The sequence below is a fragment of the Coturnix japonica genome, chromosome 12, assembly GCF_054131305.1.
Source record: "Coturnix japonica strain WE chromosome 12, WE-NBRP24, whole genome shotgun sequence".
Taxonomy (NCBI): domain Eukaryota; kingdom Metazoa; phylum Chordata; class Aves; order Galliformes; family Phasianidae; genus Coturnix; species Coturnix japonica.
Window position 1 is genome coordinate 21,521,370 of NC_140674.1, and position 19,041 is coordinate 21,540,410.

At 40.4% G+C, this 19,041-nt stretch overlaps 1 protein-coding gene across 10 annotated transcripts in view; it reads right to left on the reverse strand.

Moving 5' to 3' along the window:
• The window catches only part of RSRC1 (arginine and serine rich coiled-coil 1), a 97,980-nt gene extending 79,391 nt beyond the window's left edge, over positions 1-18,589 (reverse strand). For 4 of the 10 annotated variants that reach the window (XR_014933438.1, XM_085513394.1, XM_085513396.1 and 1 more), the window contains exons 1-3: positions 18,380-18,589; positions 14,583-14,723; positions 12,267-12,392 (exon numbers count right to left, since the gene is read on the reverse strand). Coding sequence is in view for 8 of the 10 variants with exons in the window: in XM_085513394.1 (XP_085369520.1) it covers positions 12,267-12,392; positions 14,583-14,723; positions 18,380-18,483 (371 nt within the window). In the remaining 2 variants the exon portion in view is untranslated. Of the gene's footprint in view, positions 1-12,266; positions 12,393-14,528; positions 14,724-18,379 lie in introns of all 10 variants that reach the window. The other 6 variants (XR_014933437.1, XM_085513393.1, XM_015872093.2 and 3 more) reach the window with 3 other exon arrangements.
• Between the last annotated feature and the right edge of the window lie 452 nt (positions 18,590-19,041).

The window sequence follows — 19,041 nt, forward strand, 5'->3', positions numbered from 1 at the left end:
ATGAAGAACACACAGCTGAGCAGCAGACTGGCAGCCAGTTAGTGGAGGTCATCACCGATAACCCTGTTGTGTCTTCCCCATGCCCCAGCTTTAATGACTAATTAAAAAGTCCAAGAAAGGAAAGAAAACCTCAAAAATGCCACATATTATTCCAAAGAAAAAGTGTTTTCCTCATAGAAGCTTCAACTGTCACGCAACAGATTGTGAAACAGAACAATGCATCAAAGGGTGAAAAAACGAAATCTGAATAGCTTATTAAAATTCATAAAGTCATCATAAGTAATGAAACTACTTGATTATTACATCCCAAAATGTATTAACGACTCTTCCGTGCAAGTGATGGTACCAATCACAAGCTACTTGCTATCAGCACTGGTTGCCAAGCTCTGGTTTAATGATTGCAAGATTGGTAGGTCTTCTATTAGCTTACTCTAAGACACCTCCTGAAATAAGGGCAAGCCTTCATTGTATTATTTAGGTGATTTCATCTTTGTAATGTAGCTATATAATATTATAATTATAATATTCTTCTGTGATGTGCATTCTAAGATATACCAACAAAAGCCAAGAGCTTGACTGAAAGTCCTCTCACCACCTGGTTTGCAGTCCTCAGCTGCCATTACTGCACAGATCTCAAGCGTGTCTCATTTTTTATAGGATAAAGCACCTTTACTTCAACTGTTACGTTACATGGCATTAAGTAGTTCACAAAGGAAGAATGACTCTTGGCTAACAAAATTTGCTGCTTTGTCAAAAGACTCAAAAGACAAGATAGGAACTCACGAACTACTAATTACAACTCAATGAACATCTTCTCTTCCAAATGCAGAACCAATGTTTCAGACCACACCTGCCATGAACCCACACCAATTTGAGAGGATCCCTGAAATGACAATCCCATGAAAACAGAGGAGAGCCCAGCGGAATGGGAGCAGTGGCCCAGGCATGTCCCCATTCCACACTGCAGGGTGCTGACGGCCCAACTCCAGCACAGCCCCATGCACTCAGTGCTGATCTTCCCAAGCAGACCCCAACAGAACTGCAGAAAGGTCTTCAGGTGGAGAACCTCAGCACAGGAAGAGACCTGATGAAACTAACTTGGCGATGGAGTCCACTCAGAACCCCAAACTGAACACAGACCAGATGATGTAATTTGGTAATTACATAAACGGTGCTTTAAAATCTTAATTGTGAACAGTTTTATATTAAAATCATAGCCATTATACTCTCGTGATTCCCACTGCACTGCTATACTTTATCAAAGAAAAGTTTGAAGGCAGATTAAATCTGCTGCCCCCTGCTAACGTTTATTTCTTAGCAATAGTTCTGATTATCTGGGAGCAGCATTTCCATTACCACACATTTTTGTTTGATAGGACTTAATAAAATACAATTCTAATACAAATCCTAAGGAGTCTCAATAGGAAACACTATTTGCACTGTATTAATTTTTTCTGCCTCGGGTATTTGTTTACAGAAGTGGTCTCCACCAAATTACACCCCCCCAGAAATCTGACAGTAAAACAATTAATGTAACGTTCAATAATTCAGCAGCTTTCCATAAAAACTGGTGTACACTCCAGATACGCTACCATCATTCCCTCACTTTAATGTCCGTCATCCAAACTAACACTCATGAGTAAATGACAATTGTTTGCCTTTTGTTCCAATGAAGAACTGTTTTCAATCAATCTTACTGTTCAGCCTGAACAATTTCTTTTTTAAATTATGTTTTAACATTAAATTACTAGAACCACATTTTCTGCAACAAAAGTGGTAAAGCTGACCTTTATTTTATTAGCCTACAATTTGCTCACCAGTGTTTTCTTAAGCTGCACGAATGGCTTATGTACATTGACAACACCCCACAGATGGTTACGATTACATTTAACAGGACAACGCGCTCATTGAGAACTTTCACAGACACTTACCTAATGGGATGTCACGTTAAATCTGACAGAGTCAGATAAAATAACTGTATACTAATTGTAGTGTATCAAAAAGGTCATTTCCAAACGATACATACATTTCCAAGGCAATTATTGACAGAAGCAGTGCACTAACGTTTATGCAGTAATGAGTTTTCAAATGAGCACAATTATTGCGCAGGTTTCTTCTGGCAGAAGATGTCCTTGAATCCACAGAGCTGTCAACATCCTGGAAATAGATGCCCCTAACTGCAAAACTCTGGCCAACGTCAGAATTCGATTTGACTACTTCTTGCTTCCTCTGCTAATGCTTAATGACTAATTCCTCAGAGATACCCTTAAAAGCCCTAAAATGTTGTCCTTGGGTAGAAACTTTCACTCAGCAATCAATCGGGAGCAAATTAGATGATTGTGTTGAAATGTACTGCACTGTTTAAGCTAACAAATGAATGAAGAAAGGTAGTATATCGGAACATATGCCACTGCACTGAAGTTGCTAAAAGGGTCTGTTGGAAGAATATTTGGTTTCCAGTGAAGCTAATATGCTATAAGAAGGGACAGTGATGAAAGAATACCAAGTCATATGGAAATCCAAATATAGTGACAGACACAATTATTTTACTAATTGCTAATGAATACAGTCAAGTGGCATCAAAAAGCCAAACTTTGCTTGGACTACTTCGGGTTTTGACCTCCGCATGAGCAAATGCATTTCAAACTGAAGCCCACCAAAATTGATTAACGGCGCCAGCCAAGGCCAGCGTGTAGCTGAAGCTTTTTTCCATCTATCACATGGCCCCAAGGATAGTTAAATGAACCTTAAAATGGCTACAAACAGCTCAATGACTACACAGACTCCTGCCAATTAGAAATAATTAGGCAGTCATTTTGGTGGTAAGTCTTTTTAAGTGCATACATAATGATGCAATGATGCTTATTAGCGATCTCATATGAGCTATGCTCAAACAGCCTGGAATAATTATGCAACTATCACAAAGCCTTGCACATCTCTGTACTTCACCTTAATGCATTTAAAAATCCACTTCATTACCTCCAGTAATTAATCCTCCATTAATTGCAGGAAAAGCCCAGTTTACCGTGCTTCGTTTCTAATTATCTTATAAATAGTTATGGTTCTAATTAATGTGTTCATTAAGCTGAATATCTTTCTCAAAGCCATGCTCAGAGCAAAGGTTTCGCTTTTGAGAGAAAAAGCCTAACTAGCCATAAGGTGAGGCCATTTTGGTTGTATTTGCTTTTATTTTAGTATATTCAACCTCCTAATTGGCATTTAAAATCTAATTTGGAAGAACTTCAATAAGACTATATACTAGAAAAATAGGAAAGGGATTTTTTTTCCCCCCACACCCATTCTCCAATCAAGAAGCTCAGAGCTCTAACAGCAAAACTTTCAGCATACCTTTTTGATATAGGCTGGTAACAGATTCTCACTGCTATGCCACAGATTAATTTAAATTCTATTACAATTCAGCATATCTCTGCTTGTGTCCACAGAAGAGAAGCAAAAACTGTAGAAGCTAAATAGGTACCTAGCAACATATGAATTACTGAAAAACCTCCAACGGCCCTTGCCTCCATTCCTATAATATGAATCAGCCGTACAAAATTATAAAAGAATTAAAATAATTCATTCAAGCTGAACATAATTCCTGAAAGTTAAGGAGAGTTTTTCAGTCTGCCTTAATCAGGAGCTGATATAACCCTGTAAAAACTGCAGCTGCTGAAGAATCTTTTTAAAGCAATATTTATGGATAAGGAAATCTAATAGTGAAAGCACACCCTGCACAGTATTCTGAGCTATGTGCATAAGCAGAAAACTTAAGGTCAAAAGAAAATTCTACAAGAAGTACATCCAAAATATTTAGAATTATAGCAGCATTAAGATATAGACAGATTATTTTCTTTCTTCTCCTAGATTTTAAAAGCTGTTTTTTCCTTAAAGATGGACACAGTACTTCAATGCGTCCTTCTCCAGTTACTCCGTGGTTTTCACATTTTTCCTTATGTGGCCACATATTTAATATAAATAAACTACTTTGCTGAGGCAATTGCTTCAGCTCTGTTTTGATGGTAAAAAGACAAAGGCTCTACACATGCATGAAATCAGCAATACACTTTTTTCTTTTTCTTCCTACATTACACCTGAATTGAAAACCAGGAATCACTGAAGTCAAGTGCAACTTTGCCACTGACTCTGATGGAGCTGAAGTAAACCAATAAACCTATATTAGAGCCAGATGAAGCATAAGCATCTATATATATTCGTGCTCTTGCATTTCAGTGCCTTAGAAACCAGAAGCTTTCCCTGTTTGAGAGCTATTTCACTTTAAGATATTCTCATCAGACCCCAAAATGAACATCCCAGGTTGGAGCTTCTTCCTCCAACCTGTGCTCTCCACGAGGACAGCTCTTGCCCTGCTCTCCCATTCCCCAGACAGGCAGGGCAGAAGCTGTCTGCTCCGCATGCTGACTGGCCTCCGTGCACAAGCAGGGGTGAAGGCAACAGCATACCAAACAATGAAGGGTCAGTCAGCAAAGCGTCAAGAGTACCCAGCTTACATCAGCTTAACCTAGCACCAAAGTCACCTCTAAACTGCACTTTGCTCAGAGCACCAACAAAAACAGCCAGCTGCTTATCTGGATCTTGAAGGACAGCTGATTTACACAGGGTAAAATTCATTGATACAAAGGTACCAGAAGCACATGGCAGCTACTTTCCTACTCCGCTACATGCTGAGCAATCCCTCCAGCCCAGATCCCAGACAAAAGCAGAGAACTGGAACACCCTGCGAGCAGCTCCCCAGCAAGGCTTGTTCCCAGCTCCTGGCTCTCAAGGAGCTACCAGCCAGCTTCCAGAAAAAGCAAGCAATACCTTACGATTAAACAACATTGTATCTCATTAGTAATTAATTTCTCCCACGGTTTGATACATTTCTAGCAACATAGTTAACTGCCAGTTTAAAAAAGCACAACATCAAGCAGCACAGCATACTTCAATAGTTGCTGACCCCTGCTCCAAGGTGGCTGGTTCTAAGAACAACAATCTTGTTACAGCTGCTCTTCATGGAACTTGAATAAAATAACAGAAGAATAATACACAAAAATAACTGAGAAGGACTACAGCAACCAATCTATTAATGCATAAAGTAAACAAAGTAAGGAGTCTATGGGGGAAAACAGTAATCCATCATTAAAACTGTGATGAACATGGATGCTAAGCGAGGGATGTACACAGTCCCAGCTCTGGCATGTCCATCAATGCATGGTTGACAGGTACATTCAACAAAGTGCAGCTTGGATTTTTGGAGTAGACAGGACTGACAGGTACTTGCACACTGCTGCTATACAGTAACTGCAACAAAACCCAGCAAGAGGAACATACCGACAGCTCCATACAAAAAAAGGCAGCAATATCTGCATTTCACCTGCGTCCTTATAGCCTAGGTACCGTTCCTGCCATACATTATTAGAGAGGCAGGAATCCACAGCAAAACACTCCTATTAAATTCTACAAATGTTGTGTTTCACGTGCTGATAATCCAATTCTGGAAACCAACGCTGGAAACAGCGGCAATTCACTCCTGCAGACAGGGATGGTCTTGTATTACCGATGCATCTTTAAGACATCTGCTCTGTGTTGATTTGCATAGCAGCCTCTAGAAACACAATCTCTGTGGCAAAATGAATAGATTCATGGCCAGAGTTGTGGCAATGGAGGAAAAGAGGATTATAAAAGTAGAAATATGCTACAGTTCAGAATGTAGGCTAAAATAAAGGAGTCAGATCTCCACTAAAGAGAATCAAATTATTCTCATACTTCTTTAAGTACATCCTCCCAAGCAGAAAACTGAAGCACAACCACTGCCCCCCACATTAAAAGGGGGGGGAGGCAACCCACAAATAGATCCTTTCCCAAAAGGAGGGATTAAAGGCTTTATAAAAATAAAAAGCTACATTAAGAACACATTCTACATACATAACACCAGGACTGCTTTAGAAAACAGAAGTTTGCAGGCAATTAGGCTCAATAGTTAGCTCCAAATGAACAGCAGACATGAATTCATACGTTTAAGGCTTTTTATTTATATATATACACACACCAATGAAAGGCATCAAAGCAGCTGTCACTAGCAGCTATCTGCCCCTATTGATAACTTCAGGGCCCCTGGCATTGCCTTATGAAGTTTAATTTCCCAAAGTGGTCAATTAGACCTTGGTAATGTGTGCATTGATGGGTTATTGCTCTAGGATATCTTGAATGCCAGTGCTTCACCCCCTCACTTATTCCACTACATCTGTGTAGAATAATTGCTTTTTTTTTTTTTTAAAGTAACTTATTATGGCTACAAACATATTTTAGAGCCAACTAGCAATAGAACTATAACAGAGTAAGACCCTAAGTGAAAGCTTCAGGTGCTGATTTATCACTGGAAAAACAAGTATCTGCTATTAGCATCTGTAGAAAAACCTCAAGATCACGTGAACAAAACCAATCCAAATTCCACTAGTTCTGCCCTTCCTGAAGCTTTTGTTTGAAGTTCAATACAAGAAATACTGCCACTTATTTTTTTTTTTTTAAATTAAATATACATTCTAACAGAACAAAGACTCCTAACCTCCCCTGCCCCTCCACTAAGAGATGCACACAATGTTGGCACTGGTTCCTCCCACGATTGCAGACGTGGGTTTGTGCAGTTAGTTGCATGTGACAGTGCCAATCAGCACAGCAAGGAGAGAAGGAAAATATTATAGGCAACAGATCAAACCTGTAAAAGAATAGCAACTCCAGTAGTCACTAGCAGGCAACAAAGCATTTCAGGAGAAACATTCTGATAGCATTGCTCGATTTCGTACAGGACTTTCATCTGCTTCTTTGTAGGAAATTCTTGGATCCATTTCCAAAGACAGTAATGTTGAAAAAGCCTTTCAATAGATTAAGACAGCTTTTCAACGCTGCCTGACAATTTGTGCCCAGCCTTGTTTTTCACAGCTGCCTTGCCCTCATTCCCAGAATGTTTTACAGCAGATACTCAGAGTCATGTTGGTGCACTCTCCCTTCCCTCTGCTCTCAAAGTCACTGCTGTGCTGTTACTCAAAGACTTTGCTTCAAAGTTCCTTCCACATCTTTCCCAGCAGCCAAAATCTCACAGCAGCTGATGCCCATAGGATGGTGAGTTCAGAAAACCCTCGCTTTCTCCCCTAGGCCCTTCCTGGCTCCCAGAACAGCTACCAGCACCTACCCTTTGGGTGACACCAACCTCATCTTCAACCCACGTTCTTGCATCACATTTCAGTTTAGTCCTGCTTCTCAATGTTCTTGATCACAAATAAATACATAAGGTTCTAGGTTCACACAGCTGCAATTCATCTCATATACATTATAACCTTTGACCACTACTTGATCCATTCCTTTTCTTCCTTACCTGTCATCGTCTCATCTACCACACATTGCCACTGGCAATAATATCTACCTCTAAACTAGATCCTTTTAATCTCCCTCAATCCTAAGAGCCTTTATTATCTTTTTAGGCTGATGCAGTTACTAGAAAACTCTTCCCCAAGTTGTTCATAATGGAAACTACCCCAGAAACTCTACAGCATAACCTGTTTGAGTATTCCCCTACTGCTAAAAGCAAGTTTTGAAGGCAGATTGGGATAGATTCTGCCTTGATCCAACACTTGCTATCAGCTGTAAGCACTCACAGGCCAGGACACATTCGTGCAAACACACTAAAAACATGATGCATGGAAAATAATAGACTAACGAAAGAAGGAAAGGTGCCTTCCTATCCACCATCTCTAGTAAGGCAAATACGAAAGCACCCAGTGGTGCTGTTTGCATTTTTCAGAAGTTACATGCACAACATTTCACTGTGCAGTATTGTCTCTTTGCTAAAATCCTTCTTTGTTCAGATTTTATTAGAAATCACACAATTGCAGGGGCTGGAAGAGACCTCAATATTTAAGAAAAACAACTCTCAGAGGAAAAAGAAAGCTCACACAAAAGGCAACCGACTCCTGCCAGTACTAAAAACCTGGACTTGGAAAGAGCTTAAGCCCATTACAATACAGTGGCACACTGTAAAACAGACAGAGTAAACAGCCAATAAAAAGCAAGGATTGACAGTACGCCCCAACCAGGGATAAGTGTTTGAATGAAGCTATGACCTTCAGAGCACAGATCAAACCCAGTGGCAAGCATCTGTAGCTTCACAGTAAGCAGCATCTAGCACTGCACTTCTGTTTAAAGGAGCAGTATTGAAAGTATACCTAGAAAATGTGTGTACGGGAGGAATCATGTAATTCCATCAGCCCTGTGTGTTGTTAACCGGGTAATGCGAATCAAACCATTTACAGAGTGCATTAAAGCTGTGAACCTGTCCAGATATTTAATTAGTACTGTGGGGGTGTGCAAAAGTATTTTTGTTGTTATTACTTGTTGACCTTTGAAGCCAGCTTTTTGATTTTACTGTCATTATTTACCCATCTTTTTCAGTTAGCTCTCCTCTGCATACACAGAGGACCCTATTTTCCAAATAGCAGAACTTAAAAGCACCCAAAATGAAGAACTCTGATAAACTACAAGGGCTGGATGTACGATAATTCTTGCTTCCTTTGCTAGGATAATGAAAACTTGAGACAAAAATTTGCCTTTTGCTAACAAACTCCAACCATATTCCAAGCTACCCATGATGAGTAAATCACCATGCCATAGATTGCAATAACACGCACACATTTCCAAACTAAATTGGAATAGAGCTCAGGAAATAATATGTAACTATGTCCCCACCCCCAGCAACACAAAAAGCCACCAATCAAGAACCTCCTTTGCTGACCATCCAGAGACAGCAATTCCACAAACAAGATTACACTTCACACTATATTACCCCATAGATACCTATAGATGTACTAACTGTTATTGCATCTCTCGCACTGAACTTTGTTATGCATTTCAGGACAGGATTCTTCAGTGTAAAAACAAGAAAAGCCAAAAACATTTGGCAGACAATAAAAACAAGCTTGCGTATTTAAGGACAATTATAGCAAAGTGCTCTGCGACCACAGAACTGTGTGAAGTAAAGGAAAAAAAGGTTAACATCCTTTGGTTAAACCTATTTAAAGCTACACAAATTAAAAGAATGAAATCCCAAGCTCTGATGTATTTTCATTTACAATTAACTCGTACAACAACTGCAGTGAAAACCGAAAATATTAACAAGCCTCTATCCAGACACAAGTCACAGGAAAGCCAAGTTTCTCCATTCTGGAGAAGCATAATATTCTAATAAGAACTATCCTAATCTTCACCCAGCAATAATTTCAAGATGATATTATTATTCTCATTTCCTTGAATAATATCCATACTCCAGGGCCATTTTCCTTCTCATATTCAATATCATGCATGCTTGTATCAAGATTCCTTTCTTCATATCCTGTCACAGTATCAATCACTGCCTCCTGTCCACTCAATCCACTTTTGATTTATCAGCCGCTGTCTTTCCGGACTCCATAACTCGACCCAAACCATTTTAGCAAGACATTGACAAATAGCACCCAGTATCACATCAACCTGTTCCACTTAGTAAACTAAGAAACAGTAACTGTGACATCTCTGCATAAGTATTCCATTCTATTCCCCAGACTGATGTATATTAATGAGGAGATGGTATTTGAAATGCTTCTTCCACATCAGCATCTAATATGATCAAATTAGGAAATGGGATGATTTATTAAATTTCGCAGAGCTGAAATATTTCTTTATATCACTCTATGTGTGGTTTCAGAAAGTGAGCTGTAGCTTTCAATTTTTCTACTGAGGATGTGCCTGCATTTCACAGACGAATTATTGTCTTTAAAAAGATTGCAAGAAGGCAAAATGTTATTAAGCAAATGCTCAGTAAAACAAACTAAATCGGTTTTAAAATTCCTAATTTAATGTAAATCTTGGTTGTTTTGCTGAAATTCAGTTTGTGATCTTATTAAGTCATATTTGCATTGTACTATCTTGCTGTAGGACAGCTTCAAATTTATAGCATTACTAGGAAGACCCACTTTTTTGACTCTAAACGCATCTAAAACAGTTACAACACACACAAGTTTTCTCATCTTCTCAAGTCTGAGCTGATATTTTGAGCTTGATTTTGTTAAGTGGCACATTTTAAAAATATGTTGAGATCATCACATCTTTTGTAACTTCACTTATCAAAGGAAAGCCTGATACTTCAATATTTGAATATCTCATTCAAATTAAATACCTATGTTAGAAAAGCTACTAAAATTACACTACAGGTACATCTACTTTTACAAACACGTTCGCCATCTTGAAAAACAAACTATCTTTCTTTGATAGAGAATGAGAAGGAGAAATTAGGAGACAGAGATTGTGATGTCTGCATGACTTAGACCAAAAATAAACCCAGTGATTTCAAGACACAATGTAAAGAATCTCAACTTCCAAAAAGAAAGGAGTTTTCAAGCGACAGTCCCAAGTGACAATGGAAAACACAGCTGCTCAAGTCCTGAAGGTGGTACTTGGGAAGCACAACAGTAACCCTACAATAAGAGCAGCAGAGAGAAAAGCTTTGCTTTATTTTACAGCATCTCCCACTGCTGCCTTGCTGGTGGGTCCGTAGGTTTCATTCCCCACCACGCAGGTAACATGCTCTTACTATGCAAACAAGAACTGGATGACTTACTTCTAATCATTTCATTAGCAAGTTCACTCAAGTGTTTGCTTCTTCAGTAAATACCGCTAAAGGTAAAAATGAGCAGTCTCATCCTGAGCAAACTACAACAAAGGACTCCAAGATTCTTTCTTTTAATATAATTTGAGATGTTATTTAAGAATAACTTTCCTAAATATGTGTCTGTGAATAGTAATACAAAGTGACATGCAGCTACACCATCAGTAGGACAGGTTTGAATATATACTATATTTTGTACACCAAATATCTGTATGCAATATTTCCCAGCCCAAAATAAAATAAATCACCATTAGGTTTTAAAAGATTTTTAGGTAGATAATTTCCATACGTTGCAATGGCAATTAACATCAGTAAGTCCTTTGGCAAACATGACCATTGGTATATCAGGCTACATCTAACCAATAATGTAATTTACATTTATTAGAATACAACAGACCTCTAAAAGCAGGCTATCCTATTTTCTAATACTGAGTACCTCACCTACTCAAAAGCACTTTTGTTGTCACTTTATTTTTTACATCTCACTGTTATTAAACTGATGCTATAAAAACAGTGGATTTTCACAAGAGCACTTCTAGACAGAGCTCAGCAGCTTATCCATCCTACAGCTCAGATGGTAACTATACTCCAAGAGAGATCAGGTCGTTTAAATAACCAAATTGCCACTACAAAGGCACTATAGCAATAAGTGTCCAGGCAACTATTATAATGAACAGCTGTGAATAAGTCATGAGAGAATACAAATAGGAAAAGTGAAATGCTCACATCCTTCAGCAACAATTTTTCAATAACGTTTAGGAGGAACGGCTCCACTGATTTGGCGCATGAATATAACAAGTCTTACTAAGCTTTTAGTAAATTTTAGACTTTTAATTACCTACCTGCAGGTCAGTAAACAGAGAATGAAAAGAGAAAAGCTTTCATCTGCCTGCTACACTCAATAATGACCTTAAATTCAGTAGAAAATTATAACAGCAGTTCTTACACCCATTGATCAACTTTATTTAAACTTTTTAATTGACAAACACACACCAAAAAATAGAGTCCTTGCTAACCATAAAAGCATGAAGCAGTTTTTTAGAACACAATTTGATTACAATTTAAATTACGCCTGTTGCTGAAAATATTGACTTGTCACAATCTAATCCATCAAGAACTGCAGCACCACAGATCTCTATCAACGTTAAGTGAGAGGTGCATAACTGGAAACACCCATTCCACAGGATGAGAAAATAAAAGCTTAGTGTCATCATCACTGAACCAATATTATGCACAGTATGGAAATCACTAATCAGAAAGACAACTTTTGTACCTTGAGTTCAGATTATTACAGTTCAACTAAACTGAGGTGACTATTTATTTTTTTTTGCACTTGGCCAAATGCAGTATATGTAATTTATCATCAAATCCAACTGTGCTGTCAGCTTAAAACAAAGTTATGGTAAGTGCATGAAGAGCATAGCACAGAGGTTTCAATTTAAGAAGATTTTCAAGCAACATGTCAATTAGACCACTCCTAATACGCTTACAAACTCAGTAAGTACACAGTGATTTTAAATAAATGTTTTACAGTAGAAATAATAATAATTTCTTTCCTAGAAAAGCACCTTACCTCCTCGTTCTACTTTTTGACCTCGATCGTTGAGACCTGTAGGATTTTCCTCTGCCCCTTGATCGGCTGCGACTGCGTTTTCTTCTAGAGCCGTATGAAGAACTACTGCTCGATCTGTGCCTGCGCCTGAAACAAAGCCATCTTATCAGTACAGCAGCACTTCTAAAACAAAAAGCAGCAACGGGAAAAGGAATAAACAGTTCACTCAAAATTACATGCATGCAAAACTATTTCTTGCATTACAGCATATCGTAAAAGCCTTGGCATATACCACTATAGCACACTAATAAGTAACTCACACATACTTGAGCAAAACCTGTCTTAAAGAGCTTGCATTCAAAAATATATGTCCCAAGGGCAGAAGGCAAAACAGAAGTTAACTGATATGCCCCAAATCATACAACAGTTGAAGGGTGAAGCCAGGAACACAGCTCAGCTCTCAATGAACTGCAGTCTCATGACCAGCGTATTGGAACTCACTGACTCTTCGCCAAATCTGAAGTTAAAGAAACATTTAGACCTACATTCCCAGCATTTACTCAGAAATACACTGTATAGGACTGCTTTGCAGTGGGAAGAATTCCAGCGCTAGAAATGAAATTCAAAACATTAGCTCCTGCATTGCAGATCTATACAACTATCTCCAGCCATCCAGCACAATCCAGTGCATATATAAAAAGCAAACATGCATAAAAATTTAAAATACATTACGTACACTTAAAAATATTTTCCCTCTATGTACAAACAATTGAGTTCTCAACTTTCATAACACACAGTCTTTGCTCAGATATAGAAAAACTATTTTTTTAATCCACACACCTCCTTTTTTTTTAGTACTATTATTAATCAAATAATCAGTATTAATTTATTCAACATGAGCTTGGGAGTTTTCTCTTGAGCTCTACCAGGGGCCAGAATAGTATCTTCTCTCCCCACCCCACATCCAACCCCCACCCCCGTTTCATTTATTCACATTGTAAGTTCCTATACACACAGGAGAAAGATGAAAGAATACATACCAAATACCTACATTAAACCAACCAATCCCAAATCTGGGGGGAGGGATGCTTTAAGTCTCAACCCTAACTAACAATTGCAGCCCTTATGAGAAACTATGTATTTCTGGGTTTCAGGATGTTTAAGTAATCTTAAAGCATAACACCCTACTCTTGTAATAAGGTGTTGCATTACATACAAGGAGTGCTGCAGTAGATTGGGCTAAAAAGATTTTTGAGGCTAACTCATAAAGAGCAGGTTTCCATGTGAAAAAGGAAGGCAATGCTCCTGCTAAATGAAGATGAAGCAAAACAACCTTGGAGACTCCTGGTTTTTATACTTCTGGGTCAGGGATAAATCCAGCAGAACCCCAGAGCATAACACTCATTTAACTGCCAGGAGCAAATATCCTAAACTAAGGGCAAAGCAGAGGTGCTAGCCAGATACTAAAAGCAGACACTTTGGTCTTTTCTGGATTCAATTTAAGTCAACTGGTCTTCGTCCAGACTCTAATCTCCCTTCAAGCTCTGTTTTTATCTGTGAGATAGCCATGCCTGCACTGGACTAAAGAGATTCATAAAGCTGCATGTCATCAGCATATTGTTGGCATCAAAGCCCATGTCATCTCACTGTGTCCCCTAAGGGCTGTATGTAGATGCTAAGCAGGAACAGAAAAATAGGGGGATGGAACCAACCAGAACCCCTCCAGAAGCCTGCCTGCCCCGTGCTGAAACGCTCCTTTGCCAGCTACAGAAAGGCTGGTCAGGAGCAGTTTCTCACACATTTCTAGTGCAGCTGTATGTGATGAGCATCTTCCAGCCACATCCATTAATAGGAATCAAACTGAGCAGATTGTTAAGTCATCTTGAGTCAGAGACAACCAAGATATCTAAAAAGATGAGGCACAGAAAGGGGACTCTGCAATGAAGGAAATACAGTTTTAGGCCAGTACAAATTTGGTAGATAGAGCCACACCATCTGTGTTCTCATTACCTGGCTGACTAGTGTATGCTGGACACACAAAGAATAGGAAGTGTGATGGTACAATTTAACCCTTGGTGTTGCTCATTTTGATGGCTTGGTTTTTAAATAGAAGTGAAATTGTTGCCAGATATCTCAAGATTCCGAACAAACTGCAATAAAATTCCAAACCAGAACTGACTACACACAGGATTCAAGCACTTCTGGCTTTGTCCCATAACATGGGATGTGGAAGAGCCCAATCTGCACACAACGGCGGCAGTCAGACAGCTACTACACATGCACCTTTTCTCATATGAATGTGAACGTGACTGGACATCTCGAGAGCGTGACCTTGACCTTGATTTCCTCCCAGACTTTTTCCGGCTGTACGTCCTGCTGTCTGAGGAGCTGCTTGAGGACGAACGCCTGCGGTGCTTCTTCTTCCTTCTGCTTCTGTTCTCCTCTTCTGTGTCCGAGGAGCGACGGCCCATTTTTAAACTAAGTGAAGACAAAACAAATCTGAACTGTAAGAACACCCTGTGTCTGTATTTATATCTACATACACACACAAGAAATGCATTTACATAAATACACATACTGTGACACCATTTTTAAAGCTACCATTTATATGGTATATATATATACCAGTTTAGTTTCTATGCAAAACTTAAATCAAGATTTAATTATAAGATGTCAACAAATTGAAGTAATTTGAAATTTATTTGCTGACAGTACAAGTTCACTGTGGCATTAAATATTTGTTCTAAACTTCCACAAAAGATATTTTACAATCATTTAAACATCTAAATGCACCAATAAAATCCATTTTTATATCAGAACATATTTCATCCTGTCTTATCTTTACATTTTTGGCCTAAACATTAATTTCTAAGAAATCTGGGAAGTAATTTCCAAGGAGATAATTCTTACATACTCCCCATTAAGCATATTGAAGACGCTGTACTGCTGACTGCACATCATCTTAAGGTACAGTTACAGACGAAAATGCATACTTGCTCAATCAATAAAACACGGTCCATTTCTGTTACTGATGTAGCTCACCTCATGTGTTTTCAGAACGCACAACTAAGGTAATATAAGTTTTTGTTCTACCTATCATGATTAAAAACCAGCACTGAGAAAACAAGTTATCTTCAAATTAATTAATTAATGGCAGCCAGCAACAGGCCCTCCTCCCAAGAACAAGCACTTGTTTCAAGGCTCTCAAGCTACCAACAGCAGCTCCAGACTCCTTAACATTTGTATCAACAGCCAGATCATGGGGGTATTTTGGCACAATTATCAACTGTCTTCAACCAACACTGAAATAATACAGCTCCATAAACAAGTTGAACTTATTCCTTCTCTGCAAACAAGCTTTTGTGCTTCCTCACACCTTCCACCACTTCAGAAGCAGGCCCTAATCTCCACTGAAAATGGAACAAAAGATAAATTCGCTATTGTAAAGGTGGTAACAGAGGATGGTGATAAATAGTCAAAGGTTACGAGTAAAGAAAACTCACCAATGTCGATGCCTAGACCAGATAACTGAAGCAGCCTCCACTGGGGAGCAATCACCAAGAGATGCTGCCTCAGTGGTGGTCAGCCCTTAAATGAGGTCTTAGAGGGGGTGGAGTCGAAGTCCACCCCTTCCAGGAGCACAGCTAGATCACTCTCACCTGCGCTTCCACAGCTGACTCAACACTTGCCTCAGCTAATTAATCAGTGGTTCAAGCTGTGATTTCCCATAAAACTATTAAGTACATTCCTGTTTAAACACACCAAATCCTTATGTGCAAATAATATGTTAGGTCAAAAAGTGAGTGAGCAAAAAAGCCTGTTTATCCCCACAGGCAAAAGCCTCTTCAACCTAAGTTTTCATAGGCTCTACAGGGCCAGTGAGCTGCAAGAGTTTCCCAAAGAAGCTTTCCAGCTAATGACCTCCAAAGCACCATAAACACATCCAACAGCTTGAGAACGCTCAATATAGGATGGCCCCTACATACCTGGCTCTTATTTGAAGCTCACTACTTTCCTTCCTGCCACAACCCAATCAGCTTCGTGAAGCTCGCTTCCATGAAGCCAAGGTTCTGTGGATCAGACAGCCCTTCACCATGCCCCTGAGAGCCACAACACTAAATCCCTCTGCATATTTACTTCTGTGCTCCTTAGCTGCAGTCTTCAGCACTTAAGACCTCCATTCCACCCCCCTCAGCTCAAAGACTTGCAGAAACCCAAGGCACCAACAGTTATTACATAGTAAAATAAAGCTCTTCAAATATATACCGATAGAACAAACTTCAAATGAAGATGAAGCTGAATCTCAAACTCTAAATAAGCAGAACTGCTCAGAAAGATGAAACTACAATGCACAGGTTTTAAACTAAGAGCTCACAGACCACAGCTCATGACAGCAAGATTAATGGAAGAGACCTGAGAAACACAGAGTACAGAAGACATTCCTGCCAAGATATTCACCACTTGATGTGGATATCATTACGAGTCAGAACATTACACTTCAACATATATTTTGTCTGTTGTTTAACTTCCTTTTTTAACCACAGCTTCCCCCCCCCATTTGGGCACATAACTGGATTAAGCAGCATACCAAGCTAGTGAAACATATTGTGTAAATATCAATTTTATGTCTTCAGGACCACAGAAAAGCTGTGTGCCACAGCCCTTCAGGACAAGCCCTATTGCAATACATGAGCAGAGCAGAAGTGTTCCACGCTGGGGCCTCAGGAGCTCCAGGAAGCTCTGGGCTCACAGCGGCTGAGCTGTAGAATGAAGGCAGATGGGTGACTGATGCTCTGCATGTCCCCTGCAGATCCCACTGGAAAAGAAGTCTTCAGAAGCAGACCTGATTCAGAACAATGTGAGCAACCAAGAAGCTGTACCTGCCAGCTACAGGGATACTTTGGAAGTACACAGTGCCTGTCATACAGGTTCATCTGCCACCAGGGATTTTGGAGCACTCCTTCAGCACATCACACATTTCCCTGAGAAGATGCCTCTTACAAACAGAGCACTTGAAAGCAGTTGATTTTTAAGACCTACACCAGACCATATCCTCCCTGCCTGCTGCCTCCTCCATCCATACTCCTGCACAGACCCATCAGAAAAGGCCTGCTAGCACAAACTGATCCCCTAAGCCTGGCAGATACAAGAGCTGTTCTGCTGGGTCAATGATCCACACACCAGCTCTACAAACAGGACTACCTGACAGTACCTGGAGATCACAGAAAAACTGTATATTGAAGCTCATAAGTTAAGTACTGGAATAGGCTCCCCAGGGAGGTGGTTGAATCACCATCCCTGGATGTGTTTAAAAGCTGTTCGGATGCAGTGCTCAAGGATATGATTTAGCAGAGGGTTGTTAGAGTTAGGGTACTGGTTAGGCTGCAGTTGGACTTGATGATCTTCAAGGTCTTTTCCAACCTGGGTAATTCTATGATTCTATAAGCTTTTTCTACCCATATGTTCCCACACAAAGTCTGCAGATTCACCACAGTTAAAAGAAAGGTGTAAGAGTTCCCCTAATGGCTGTAGGTCCTAGTCTCATTTTTGAGGAGCCTCCCCTTGCAGGACTCAGGTGTTAAGCCATATATATTTGAAACAAGAGATACATCACTAACTGCTATTTATGTGCAGACACTGAGATGCAGCTCTAGGTGTCTGGCAAGGCACACGAGTCAGCAGCAGGCTTTTATCTCAATCACGAAGCAGTACAAGGAGGAAGAGGTACATTACCAAGCACTGACAGCAGATAGATGCTGAGACTGACAAGCCAGGTTACATCCCAGGTTTCTAGATAGAAAAAGTCTCCTGACCTGATCGGTGAGGCTCCTATTTCTATGTCACTCTGCCCTAACCTTATCAGTAGAACGACTCAATGCTGGATCAACTACAATTGAAGGCACAGATACAATATCCAAACCATAAACTGCTAATTCAGCTTCAAACATCGACATTTTCACACTAAAAAAAGCTCTACAGGTGAACGATAGGCTCCACAGGCCCAACCTCACCCCCAGGCCCTGCCATTGCAACGGCAGGCCTGAGGCCTACCCCACCCCCTTCCCGCACCCCGAGGCCCTTCAACCGACCAGAAACCCCCCTAAAACGATCCCACACATCCCCCTTAGCTTTACCTCACCCTCCAACAACCGAATTGAGGCCTCAGGGCCGCGGCTTTGAGAGCGGAGGCTTCCCGGAGGGAGGCGAGTAGGCAACGGAGAGCGAGAGCCGAGAGCATCGATGACGGCAGGCAGAGATGTAGAGAGACGAGAGAATGGATGCGGAGCGTGGAGTGTGGGACACGCGTGGGGATCACGAAGCATTGGCTGGTGCCTGGGTGCCCCAGAGCCCCACGCAAGGCCATACGGTGCCATGCTGCCGTGCGTGGGGCTCTGTGGCACCCAGGCACCGCAGTTGTGGTCTCACAAAGGAGCAAAACTCGCCCACGTGCCAATTTCCACGCGGGATTCAAGTCACGTAACGAATTTTGTTAGCAGAGCACGAGCAAAGTGGGGAAAACACACCGCTTCAGTCCCATCCCAGCAATGGGAAACGCTTGCGTTGCCTCTCAGGGTGTAGGGGAACGGTCACGCGTGTCGCCGTGGGGAGAAGGACCCCCCGACGGGCAATCGTTGCTCCTGTATGTAAAGTCAACCCCGCCGAGGTCAAAGAAGGAATCGATCCTCGGGCGCGAGTTCAACAATTCTGAATAATTTATTGGCATCCTACCCAAGGTGGCAACAAAAAGTGCCGCTTTCACGGGATTTAGCCAACAAAGCCCCGACAACGCGAGCCT